Source organism: Salmo salar, chromosome 14 (assembly GCF_965601325.2).
Source record: "Salmo salar chromosome 14, fSalSal1, whole genome shotgun sequence".
Taxonomy (NCBI): domain Eukaryota; kingdom Metazoa; phylum Chordata; class Actinopteri; order Salmoniformes; family Salmonidae; genus Salmo; species Salmo salar.
This window is the reverse complement of record NC_138304.1, coordinates 6,187,576-6,201,214: the sequence shown is the minus strand read 5'-3', so window position 1 is coordinate 6,201,214 and position 13,639 is coordinate 6,187,576. Positions and strand designations below refer to the sequence as shown.

The 13,639-nt window shown below is 40.5% G+C and overlaps 1 protein-coding gene across 2 annotated transcripts in view; it reads right to left on the bottom strand.

Moving 5' to 3' along the window:
* Positions 1–12,554, bottom strand: part of LOC106568662 (chromodomain Y-like protein) — a 35,548-nt gene extending 22,994 nt beyond the window's left edge. The window contains exon 1 of one of the 2 annotated variants that reach the window (XM_014139172.3): positions 12,236–12,554. In XM_014139172.3, coding sequence (XP_013994647.1) covers positions 12,236–12,259 — 24 coding nt within the window. In that variant the 5' untranslated portion in view covers positions 12,260–12,554. The remainder of the gene's footprint in view (positions 1–12,235) is intronic. The other variant, XM_014139171.3, reaches the window with a different exon arrangement.
* Positions 12,555–13,639: the final 1,085 nt, after the last annotated feature.

Here is a 13,639-nt window from a genome sequence, read left to right as displayed (position 1 = left end):
GATTTAGAGCAGTCACTAAGTCACAAATCATGAGACTAAAACATAACGGCTATAGCAAACAATGGGCTACGTGTCGTGAGAAACAATCAGCCATATGGTGAAATCATCTGTGATATTCCAGGGTCGTATTCACCAGGCACCCAAATGGACGAAAAAGGACAAACAGGGCAGGACTCCCTAAACTTGTCCAATAAGAAATGCTTGTTTTTGTTATCCGTTTACACTAATGAATTCTTCTAACACCCTCAGATGTCCAGTAGGATGTTTCTAACTCGGGGTAGAGCAACCCCACATATATTGACCTAGCCTAGGAGGCACCTAGGAACAGAGTTGCCATCTATCAAGGACATTTTCATTAACCACTGCTGCCCTCTGTATAATCAAGGACCCCAGCCACATCAGTCATGAACTGTTTTCATCCCAATGGTCTAGCCATAGTATTAGACCTAGACCGCCAGCTCCAAAAAGGCTGTTTCTACCCACAGGCAGTAGTGTGACTAATGAATAGAAGATTTCTTGGCTAATTGGGCCAGTTTTTTTGTATTGGCCTACTTTATGATATTCCTCCTATAAGCTTTAATTTCATAGATATATTGCTGATTAGTGTAGTTATTTGTGTGTTTAACCCGAACTGTCTGTGTGTAAGGTTGTCAATGTAGGCAATTTAACTACAGGTAAAAGGCAAACTTGAACAAAAGACAACATCAGCATGTTGAGTTTGAAACTAAAATGTTCAATGTAACTTTACTCAATTACCTCATATAGATAGATAGGTGAACTGTTACAAGTAGCCAGCCCATCCTATCGTCCAGGCCATATGTGAAAATTAATGTTCACCTTTTCATAAAAGCATTAAAAACTTTCAGATACGGAGCCATCCCCAAAACAGCTCATGGCTGCCATTTCCCATTACAAAAATGTATACTGAACAAAAATATAAAATGCAGCAGTTACAGTTCCTATAAGGAAATCAGTCAATTGAAATAAATTCATTAGGCCCTAATCTATGGATATCACAAGACTGGGCAGGGGCGCAGTCACTTGGGAGCCAGGCCCAGCCAATCAGAATGATTTTCCCCCATAAAATGGCTTTATTAAAAGACAGAAAGACTCCTCAGTTTTATCAGCTGTCCGGTTGGCTGGTCTCAGACGATCCCGCAGGTGAACAAGTCGGATGTGGAGGTCCTGGGCTGGCGTGGTTACACGTGGTCTGCGGTTGTGAGGCCGGTTGGACATACTGCCAAATTCTCTAAAACGTCGGTGGAGGTGGCTTATGGTAGAATGAACATTTAATTCTCTGGCAACAGACATTTAATTCTCTGGCAACAGCCCTGGTGGACATTCCTGCAGTCAGCATGCCAGCATGCCATGCTCCTCAAACCATCGGTGGCATTGTGTGACAAAAATGCACATTTTTGTGGCCTTTTATTGCCCCCAGCACAAGGTGCACTTGTGTAATAATCATGCCATTTAATTTGCCACACCTGTCAGATGACTGGATTATCTTGGCAAAGGAGAAATGCTCACCAAAAGGGATATTCACTTTTTAGTGATGGGGCAGTATTCGGAAATTCAGATGAATAACGTGCCCAAATTAAACGACCTGCTACTCGGGCCCAGAAGGTAGGATATGCATATTATTAGTAGATTTGGATAGAAAACACTGAAGTTTCTAAAACTGTTTGAATGATGTCTGTGAGTATAACAGAACTCATATGGCAGGCAGAAACCTGAGAAAAATCCAACCAGCAAGTGTGGAAATCTGAGGTTTGTAGTTTTTCAAGTGATTCCCTATCCAGAATACAGTGTCTGTGGGGTCATTTAGCACTTCCTAGGGCTTCCACTAGATGTCAGTCTTTAGAATGTTGTTTCATGCTTCTACTGTAAATGGGGAGAGAATAAGAGGTCCTGGAGTCAGATGACTGAGAAAATGACATGAGCTCAGTGGCACGCGCTCCCGTGAGAGTTAGCTGTGTTCCTTTTTCTTTTTTGAAGACAAAGGAATCGTCCGGTTGGAATATTATGGAAGATTTATGATAAAAACATCCTAAAGATTGATTCTATACATCGTTTGACATGTTTCTACGAACTGTAAATAACTTTTGATTTTTCGTCTGAACTTAACTGCGCAAGCACAGTGCATTTGGAGAACTCTACCGAACGCGCAAACAAAAAGGAGGTATTTGGACATATATATGGACTTTATCGAAACAAATGAACATTTATTGGGGAACTGGGATTCCTGGGAGTGCATTCCGATGAAGATCAAAGGTAAGTGAATATTTATAATGTTATTTCTGAGTTGTTTGACTCCACAAAATGGCGGGTTTGGTTTCGTCTCTGAGAGCTGTACACAGATTATTGCAAAGTTTGCTTTCGCTGTAAAGTTTTTTTGAAATCTGACACAGCGGTTGCATTAAGGAGAAGTGTATCTATAATTCTTTGAATAACAGTTTAATATTTTATCTACGTTTATGATGAGTATTTCTGTAAATTGATGTGCTCATTCACCGGAAGTTTTGGGAGGCAAAACATTTCTGAACATTACACGCCAATGTAAAATGGGGGTTTTGGATATAAATATGAACTTTATCGAGCAAAACATACATGTATTGTGTAACATGAAGTCCTATGAGTGCCATCTGATGAAGATCATCAAAGGTTAGTGATTCATTTTAGCTGTATTTCTGGTTTTTGTGACGCCTCTCCTTGCTTGGAAAATGGCTGTGTGGTTTTTCTTGTCTAGGTGCTGTCCTAACATATCTAATGTTATGCTTTCGCCGTAAAGCCTTTTTGAAATCGGACAATGTGGTTGGATTAACGAGAAGTTCATCTTTAAAATGGTGTAAAATAGTTGCATGTTTAAGAAATTTGAATTATGAGATGTTTTGAATTTGGCGCCCTGCTATTTCACTGGCTGTTGAATAGTGTGTCCCACATTTCCCAGAGAGGTTAACAAATTTGTGCACAAGATTTTTGAGAAATAAGCTTTTTGTGCGTATGGAACATTTCTGTGATCTTTTATTTCAGCTCATGAAACATGGGACCAAGACTTCACGTTGCGTTTATATTTTGTTCAGTAGGTAGCCTAGTGGTTAGAGCGTTGGACTAGTAACCGAAAGGTTGCAAGATCGAATCCCCGAGCTGACAAGGTAAAAATCTGTCGTTCTGCCCCTGAACAAGGCAGTTAAACCACTGTTCCTAGGCCGTCATTGAAAATAAGAATTTGTTCTTAACTGACTTGCCTAGTTAAAAAGGTTAAAAAAAAATATATAATAATATTTTGCGTCATATCTCCTGTACCAAACATAACATGGGAAATGTCATATCTACCCCTGTTTCGATGGTCAAGGATTACAATCACAAACTGTTCAGATTATTATATAAAACCGATGGACTGCCAGGGTAAGAAAGCAAATTCAAATAGTTTCTGATGCAATAGAATATTATTTCTGTGACATACAGAGCCAAACAGTCGTCTTCTGCGGTTGTCTTTTCCCTGGCTGTAAATGTGGCTACTGTGTTACACTGTAAATTCACGGAGCACAGAAGGGCCTTTGAAATTGTCTTGACTCGTGGACTTTGATTTCATGGGCACATACAGTATGTACCTCAAGTGCTTGTGGATCCCAAATGCCACTCGCCAAATTATATTTCAGAAGAGAACATGTCCATTTTGGAGCAATTCACAATTTTCCTTTATGGACTCAGTCAAGATAACATCAATCAAGCGCATGTTGAAATGTTCATGAAGAAAAAACAGAAAATGAGAAAATCCTCCCACAAATTATGCATTGGTGCAGCACTTCAAACTCAATGAATACTAATGTTCTTTATATAGCCCTTTTCACAACAACGATTATCAACACCCCGGCCTAGACTCTCAAAGACCAATGCAGCAGACAAGGAAATAAAGAAAAGATGGAAGGAACCTCTCAGCTGTACCAAGTAGAAGGTTGGAGTGCATATGACCATCTAGGCCAGACAAATTGTAAATTTAGGCAAGAGAGTATGGTAGAGTATGTGACAAGGATTCATGGCATGGCTGACCAACAGGGTCATAGAAGATCAGAGTGTACAACTCTCTAGCCAGAGAGCTGTCCACATAGGCCGACAAAGATCTAATATTCTATGCTTCAATCCACTTCATCCCCATGTGGACATAATTCTATAATGAGTCTATATCTGGGCATTCTGAGAATGTGGCCAAGTCATCAGAATCCGTCTCGTGATATGCTGTGCGACATTTTGTCTTCTTGTATAGCTTACTGTAGTGCATTTTATTCGGCCAGAAGATGCAGCAGATTCTGTTGCGACATCCACTGCTGAAAGACTTCATCCTTCTTATGTCGTTCTTGGGGTTAGCAGTGTGCAGCTGCTCCTTCCTTAACCATTGATGCCAAGCTGACTCCATTCATACATTTTCAGTAAAGCAGAAATGCAGATTCTGCATTACCCCTAACCTGAGCTTCATTTTCAAGCATCATGTAACATTTAAAAAGTGTAATCCAATTTTCAAATCAACATAAATAATATTATATTGCGTACCAGTGGTGAGGCAGACAGTGGTGAAGCTGAGGCAGGCTGCAATGCAGGAGGTGAAGGAGACAGAGAGAGGAAGCAAGCCGAGAGAGAGGTTAGTAGTACAGTGGTTCCAAAACTTGGATCCCCTGAAATTGAAATAGGGTCCCATGAGAGAATCTTTAATCTTATCAAACACATTAATAACTTCCTTCTCTTCAAATTGTCATAAAATAAACAATTTTAGAGCCAACTAAGGGCATTTTACAGTGTTAGAATGCACTGTCATGTCATTATGTGTTGGGACAGCCTGTTGGGGTGAATGACTCTGCACTTAGAATGGCTAGCCCCAAGTCGTTGTGCGTTTTGCCCCATTACTTCTGCATACTTTGTTAACTACAAACTTTCTTTACCCAACCGTGGGACAGACTGTTTGTTCCCACACTCGGGACTCTGACTATTGGTTACACAGACTTTTGGCCTCCCGTCCTATTCTAACCACCTCTCGCCGGCTTTGTATTCATGGTAACTGATGAAATTGCTGTTACGATATGATCTTGTTGTCATCTGATGCACATTCAGATGTCATAAATCAGCACTGCAGAGCTCTCCCTGTCCTCTGCCGTGCCCTGATTGTATTACTGCTGATGATATCTGGAAATGTGCATGTACACCCTGGTCCATCTACTGTTGCTAGCGCCAATTCTGACTCTGCTTCACTGATTTCTGCTCTCGTAAAAGCCTGGGTTTTCTACACGTTAACACTAGAAGCTTATTACCCCAAATGGATCAATTTAAAGTGTGGGTTCACAGCTCCAATCCAGATGTGTTGGTCATTACTGAGACGTGGTTAAGGAAGAGTGTTTTGAATGCTGACGTTAACCTTTCTGGTTATAACCTTTTTCGTCCTCCATCTGCACCAGCCTGTACCCTACCTGCCCTAAGCTCTCTCCTGGCCCCTTACACTAAGTCTGAATTTGTCCTGCTAGGTGACCTAAACTGGGACATGCTTAAACAACCTGACCAAGTTCTAAAGCAATGGGACTCTCTAAATCTTTGTCAGATTATTACACATCCCACAAGGTATGACTCCAAACACCCAGAAAAGGCTACTCTCCTCAATGTTATTCCCCATAAATAATCCTGATAGGTATCAGTCTGGTGTTTTCTGTAATGACCTTAGTGATCACTGTTTTACAGCCGGTGTTCGTAATGGCTGCTCAGTGAAACGACCTGTCCTGATTTGTCATAGACGCTTGCAATCGTTCAGGCAAATGAGAAATAAGTGCACTCAGGATATCCGGAAGGCCAAAGTTAGTTACTTTAAGGAACAGTTCTCTCTCCATTGGTCTAATCCCAAGAAGTTCTGGAAAACAGTTAAAGACCTAGAGAAGAACCCCTCCTACTCACAGCTGCCCATGTCCCTTAAACCTGTCTGGGATAGGGGAAAGTATTTTCACGGCCGGATAAAAAACGTACCCGATTTAAACTGGTTACTACTCTTGCCCAGAAACGAGAATGTGCATATTATTAGTAGATTTGGTTAGAAAGCACTCTAAAGTTTCTAAAATTGTTTGAATGGTGTCTGTGAGTATAACAGAACTCATATGGCAGGCAAAAACCTGAGAAGATTCCAAGCAGCAAGTGGCCTGTCTGACAATTTGTAGTCCTTCTGTTGCATCTCTATCGAAATTACAGTATCTGTGCTGTTACGTGACACTTTCTAAGGCTTCCATTGGCTCTCTAAAGCCTTCAGAAACCGGATTGATGCGTCTCCTGTCTCTGGGCAGATAACAGCAGCAGCTTGTCAGTGGACTGCCTGGTGACAGAGAGACTGGAGATGCACGTTCACGAGACCTCGCCATTTTTTTCTTTCCCTCTTTGAATGAATACAACATTGTCCAGTTGGAATATTATCGCTATTTTACAAGAAAAATAGCATAAAAATAGATTTTAAACAGCGTTTGACATGCTTCTAAGTACGGTAATGGATCATTTAGAATTTTTTTGTCACGAAATGTGCTCACGCTTCACCCTTTGGATAGTGACCTGAACGCACGAACAAAACGGAGATATTTGGATATAACTATGGATTATTTGGAACAAAAACAACATTTGTTGTTGAAGTAGAAGTCCTGGGAGTGCATTCTGACGAAGAACAGCAAAGGTAATCCAATTTTTCTAATAGTAATTCTGAGTTTAGTGAGCCCTGAAGTTGGCGGGTGTCTGAATAGCTAGCCTGTGATGGCTGAGCTATGTACTCAGAATATTGCAAAATGTGCTTTCGCCGAAAAACTATTTTAAAATCGGACATAGCGATTGCATAAAAGAGTTCTGCATCTATAATTCTTAAAATAATTGTTATGTATTTTGTCAACATTTATGAGTAATTTAGTAAATTCACCGGAAGTTTTCGGTGGGAATGCTAGTTCTGAACATCACATGCTAATGTAAAAAGCTGTTTTTTGATATAAATATAAACTTGATTGAACAAAACATGCATGTATTGTATAACAATGTCCTAGGAGAGTCATCTGATGAAGATCATCAAAGGTTAGTGCTGCATTTAGCTGTGGTTTGGGTTTTTGTGACATATGCTTGCTTTGAAAATGGCTGTGTGATTATTTTTGGCTGGGTACTCTCCTGACATAATCTAAATGTTTTGTTTTCGCTGTAAAGCCTTTTTGAAATCGGACAATGTGGTTGGATTAACGAGAGTCTTATCTTTGAAAAGGTGTAAAATAGTAATATGTTTGAGAAATTGAAGTTATAGCTTGTTACATCTAGACGTTCCGCTAGCGGAACACCTGCTCCAATATCCAATGATGGGCGTGGCGCGAATTACAAATTTCTCAAAAATACAAAAACGTCCATTATTCAAACACATGACTATTTCACAGCATTTTAAAGACAAGACTCTCCTAGCCATAACAGGTTAACTTGTTATGGATAGGGGGCAGTATTTTCACGGCCGGATAAAAAACGTACCCGATTTAATCTGGTTATTACTCCTGCCCAGAAACTAGAATATGCATATAATTATTAGCTTTGGATAGAAAACACTACAAAGTTTCTAAAACTGTTTGAATGGTGTCTGTGAGTATAACAGAACTCAAATGGCAGGCCAAAACCTGAGAAGATTCTGTACAGGAAGTACCCTGTCTGACCATTTCTTGGCCTTCTTTGCCATCTCTATCCAAAACAAAGGATCTCTGCTGTAACGTGACTTTTTCTAATGCTCCCATAGGCTCTCAGAAGGCGCCAGAACGTTGAATGATGACTCTGCTGTCTCTGGCTGAAAAACAGTAGCGCATTTGGTAAGTGGTCGATCTGAGAACAATGAGACGGGGGCGCGCGTGCACGAGACGACTCCATGTTTACATTTTCAGTCTTTGAACGAAAACAACGACTCCCGGTCTGAATATTATCGCTATTTTATAAGAAAAATCGCATAAAAATTTATTTTAAACAGCGTTTGACATGCTTCGAAGTACGATAATGGAATATTTTGAAAAAAAATTCACGATACGCGCCGGGCGCGTTACCCTTCGGATAGTGTCTTGAACGCACAACAAAACGCCGCTATTTGGATACAACTATGGACTATTTGGAACCAAAACAACATTGGGTGATGAAGTAGAAGTCCTGGGAGTGCATTCTGACGAAGAACAGCAAAGGTAATCAAATTTTTCTAATAGTAAATCGGAGTTTGGTGAGGGCCAAACTTGGTGGGTGTCTAAATAACTAGCCCGTGATGGCTGGGCTATCTACTCAGAATATTGCAAAATGTGCTTTTGCCGAAAAGCTATTTTAAAATCGGACATAGCGATTGCATAAAGGAGTTCTGTATCTATAATTCTTAAAATAATTATGTTTTTTGTGAACATTTATCGTGAGTAATTTAGTAAATTCACCGGAAGTTTGCGGTGGGTATGCTAGTTCTGAACGTCACATGCTAATGTAAAAAGCTGTTTTTTGATATAAATATGAACTTGATTGTTATACAATACATGCATGTTTTGTTCAATGTCCTAGGAGTGTCATCTGATGAAGATCAAAGGTTAGTGCTGCATTTAGCTGTGTTTTTGTTTTTTGTGACATTATATGCTAGCTTGAAAAATGGGTGTCTGATTATTTCTGGCTGGGTACTCTGCTGACATAATCTAATGTTTTGCTTTCGTTGTAAAGCCTTTTTGAAATCGGACAGTGTGGTTAGATTAACGAGAGTCTTGTCTTTAAATAGCTGTAAAATAGTCATATGTTTGAAAAATTGAAGTAAAAGCATTTCTAAGGTATTTGAATAACGCGCCATGGGATTCCACTGGCTGTTGAGTAGGTGGGACGATTTCGTCCCACATACCCTAGAGAGGTTAAGTCAGGATTCCTATTTGACTCAGCCATGCCTCCTTGCCCTTCCAACACTTCCTCATCTCCCACCCCTTCTAATGCGACTATCCCTGATACTTCTTCCTCTGCCCCGCTACAAAGTTTCTCCATGCAGGCAGTCACTGAGTCCGAGGTGCTAAAGGAGCTCCTTAAACTTCACCCCCAAAAAATATCTGGGTCAGATGGTTTAGACCCTTTCTTTAAGGTTGCTACCTCTATCATCGCCAAGCCTGTCTCTCCTTTATGGGGAGGTTACCACTGCTTGGAAGGCAGCCACGGTTCATCCTTTATTTAAAGAGGGGGAGATCAAGCTGATCCTAACTGTTATAGGCCTATTTCTATTTTGCCCTGTTTATCAAAAGTGTTAGAAAAACTTGTCAATAATCAACTGAATGGCTTTCTTGATGTCTATACTATTCTCTTGGGTATGCAATCCATCTGGATTCCGCTCAGGTTATGGACGTGTCACTGCAACCTTAAAGGTCCTCAATGTCACCATTGCCCTTGATTCTAAGCAATATTGTGCTGCTATTTTTATTGACTTGGCCAAAGCTTTTGATACGGTAGACCATTCCATTCTTGTGGGCCAGCTAAGGAGTATTGGTGTCTGAGGGGTCTTTAGGCTGGTTTGCTAACTATCTCTCTCAAAGAGTGCAGTGTATAAAGTCAGAAAATCTGCTGTCTCAGCCACTGCCTGTCACCAAGGGAGTACCCCAAGGCTTGATCCTAAGCCCCACGCTCTCAACTTAGATCAACAACATAGCTCAGGCAGTAGGAAGCTCTCTCATCCATTTATATGCAGATGATACAGTCCTATACTCAGCTGGCCCCTCCCCAGATGTTGTGTTAAATGCTCTACAACAAAGCTTTCTTAGTGTCCCAACAAGCTTTCTCTACCCTTAACCTTGTTCTGAGCATCTCCAAAACAAAGATAATGTGGTTTAGTAAGAAGAATGCCCCTCCTCCCACAGGTGTGATTACTACCTCTGAGGGTTTGAGCTTGAGGTAGTCACAAGTACATAGGAGTACGGCTAGATGGTGCACAGTCCACTCAGCACATATCAAAGCTGTATGCTAAAGTTAAATCTAGACTTGGTTTCCTATATCGTAATCGCTCCTCTTTCACCCCAGCTGCCAAAATAACCCTGAATCAGATGACCATCCTACCCATGCCAGATTACGGAGACATAATTTATAGAACGGCAGGTAAGGGTGCTCTCGAGCAGCTAGATGTTCTTTACCATTCGGCCATCAGATTTGCCACCAAAGATCCTTATAGGACACATCACTGCACTCTACACTCCTCTGTAAACTGGTCATCTCTGTATATTCGTTACAAGACCCACTGGTTGCTTATTTATAAAACCCTCTTAGGCCTCACTCCCCCCTATCTGAGATATTTACTGCAGCCCACATCAACACCCGTTCTGCCAGTCACATTCTGTTAAAGGACCCCAAAGCACACACATTCCTGGGTTGCTCCTCTATTCAGTTCGCTGCAGCTAGCGACTGGTAACACTCAAAAGGGACAGTTTTTCTTCATTCAAAGACTAAATCATGGACACGCTTACTGACAGTTGCTGCTGCTTTGTGTGATGTACTGTTGTCTCTACCTTCTTGCCCTTTGTGGTGCTGTTGTCTGTGCCATGTTTTGTGCTGCTACCATGTTGTTGTTATGTAGCTCTACCATGGGGTGCTGTCATGTGTTGCTGCCTTGATCTGTTGTTGTCTTAGGTCTCTCTTTATGTAGTGTTGTCTCTTGTTGTGATGCGTTTTGTCCTATATTTATTTTTTTAATCCCAGGGCCAGTCCCCGCAGGAGGCCTTTTGGTAGGCCGTCATTGTAAATTAAATAAAAAATATTCATCAAATTGAGTGAAATACAGTATAAAGACAATTTAATATTATTCTCATGTATATAAAAAAATATATTTTTAAAACAGAGTAGTGAGGCAGACAGCGGCAAGGCTGAAGCAGTCTGCAATGCAGGAGGAGGAAGAGGCAAGCAGAGAGATGTTAAGAGTCAGGGGTCGCGTTAACGCAGGATTTCACATTTTTCACGCAGAAAAGGAAAGAAAACGCTGAAAAATATCTCGCTGTGTTTTGAAAGCGCAGATCTAAAAGGCTTCTTTTTGTAAATTCTGCACCACTTCAGTCAGGGTTCGCTCCAAATCATGAATGTAAAAGACCTAATTTCGTGCTTCAGTTGCACATCTCTACTCAGATGAAATATCTTTGCTCTTGTCATTGGATCACCAGACAGCGCTGACTGATGTGTAGGCTACTTCTCTCTGGTAGTTTCCTCCAGGGTAGTTTTTCTCCGGTAGCAAGTTAAAAATGCAAGATTAACTTCAAGCAAAACATTAGGAAATGTAGCTAGCTATAGTCTATAATTTTTTTGTATCGTTTTAACTTCTTTTTTTTCCTGTTTAAACATTATGACAATTTTTTCATTTGTCACATCCCTGGTGTGCTCTACTGTAATGAACTATACTCTTACTTCCCTTTCTACTCTAACTGTGGTTTGTGACTGATTTCCCCTTGTGGCCAATTCAATTGCAGTCATTCTGTTACAGATGTTTTGGTCACTGTTACCAATTTGGTTACAGAGTGACACATTTTAATCACTTAATAACTCAAAATTGTTAACCATAAAAACAAACTAATTGGTAAGTCTACCTCTACTTGTTCTTCCTCGGAACGGACAACAGCCACCAGGAGGCGTTTTATATCTGAAAATGTTCAGGGCCCCAAACTATACAATTGTACCAAGTTTCATGCTTTTATGAAAAAGTTCACATCACCTAAAATGTGGCACATATCTGCCTGGACTACTACGACGTTAATAACTGGAAAGCATTCACATAATTACATATAGAATAGTACCTCTGTGAAAGCATAAGCCTACAATGTTAGCTACATTGATTTGTTTAAAAACCTGGCCACAAGACCTAAGTTAGAGGTGAGGCAAAACCCTCTTGCTGCAGAGACTGTAGTACCCAATAGCTAGCTAGTTAGCTAGCTCACTCACTCGCCTAGCTTAGGCAAGTTGGTCGGGTAAAATAGCCAAGAACACATGACATGCATCGTCGGTATCACTGCTAACTAACGTTGGCTAACGAACAGTCAACAAACTAGCTATCGTTAAGGTGGCCCAATTTCGATTTAGTAGGCAACTTCCTGGGCTGAAATGTTTATGAAGCTCAAGCTAATATGAGGCGTCTTTCAAGCCAGGTGGCTGGCTAAGAAGCTAATTTGGCTAGCTACACGAACAAAAAAAAAACATTTCAGCTAGCTAGCTAGCTAGCAGTAGATAGTAGCTAACTCACCTCATAAAGCTCTTCCGAGGCCATTATAAGTTGCAATTTCTCTCGCCGCTTGGCTAGCAAATCTTATTGGGTTAAAAGGACCTCCAGATTTGATGAAGCCCAGTTTACGTTAGCTGTCTTTGGCGTGCTCCCAATCCTCGTAAGGTTAGCTAGGTACTCGGGGTGGTTTTCTGTCCAGCCCAGCATGAGAACTTTTTTTCTCTGGGTCTGTGTGCGGAACTATTTATTTTGCGCTCACAGCTGCGCATGTTTTGCGCATAAGAATGCGGTTTTGTAGCCTAGCCCTAGACTGAAAGCCAGACTGCTGGTAGCTCAGTGGTGCATAGTCAATGTCTTTTTTACGCTTCTGTATTGATATGGAGTCAGTGTTTTTTCAGTAATCCACTGTTTGATAAGTATGGAGTGAGATTTGTTTCTTTATTCTGTAAATATGTGTACCACGATCCGTGCGTAAATTTCCAGAATTTTGGGAAGTTAATGGGAAGTTAAGCCCGGGAATTTTAGTAATTTTGCTGAAATTCATCAAAAAAGTTAGCTTATAACAGTGAACCTTTTTTTTGTGAGACACACATAAGGCAATTCTAGGTCTTGTGGCATATTTTGGGTAAACTATCCCCAATTCAATGGAATTGCAACCCTCTGCATGCACAGTGCATTCTTCCATCACATGTGCAGTGCACTCTTCCATCACATGTACAGCTGATTCTCAAGATCTTGCACACTAATGAGATGCTATTGACGCCACACTACTACACTGTCTGAGCCAAGGACTACATGCTTTCTGGTAAGTTTTGATTACAATACTGGGTGGGGTGAATATATTTTATATGACATACATGACTTGTTAACTAGTAAATAGTAGCCTACAGCAAAGTGTGTTTAAATCATTTCTAACTTGTTAACAATTTCTGCTAGTTAGTGTTTGCTACCATGTGGGTTTTAGCTTGCTTGAGCCTGCTAACTGAGGAGTGTTAATTCACCTGTTTCCATACATGTTTCATTTTAAAACATTTATCTTAAAATTCAAAAGGCACTCGCACTTCTGAGCAAACATTTTGCAGGTGCATGGCAACAGTTGAACAAGATGAATGAAAAAGGAAACCGCTCACTGCTCTTGATATCACTGATCTTTAATAAGCTTACGTATCGGCCTCACGGCCTTCGTCAGAGCTTTTTGACATTTATCTTACAAAGGAGTTGTTTAATCTAACTGCTTAACTATTTATCTATACATGGAATTGTATTTGGGTTTTTTTAAACTATTTTTTCTAATCTTTATAGGAAAATGCCATGGGCACTATCTGATGTGTGGAGCCATTTCACTGCAGCTAATGTAGAAGGAAAGGCTGTGTACATTTGCAAATACTGTGCTAAATCATAAGTGAAGAATGCAACAAAGATGCA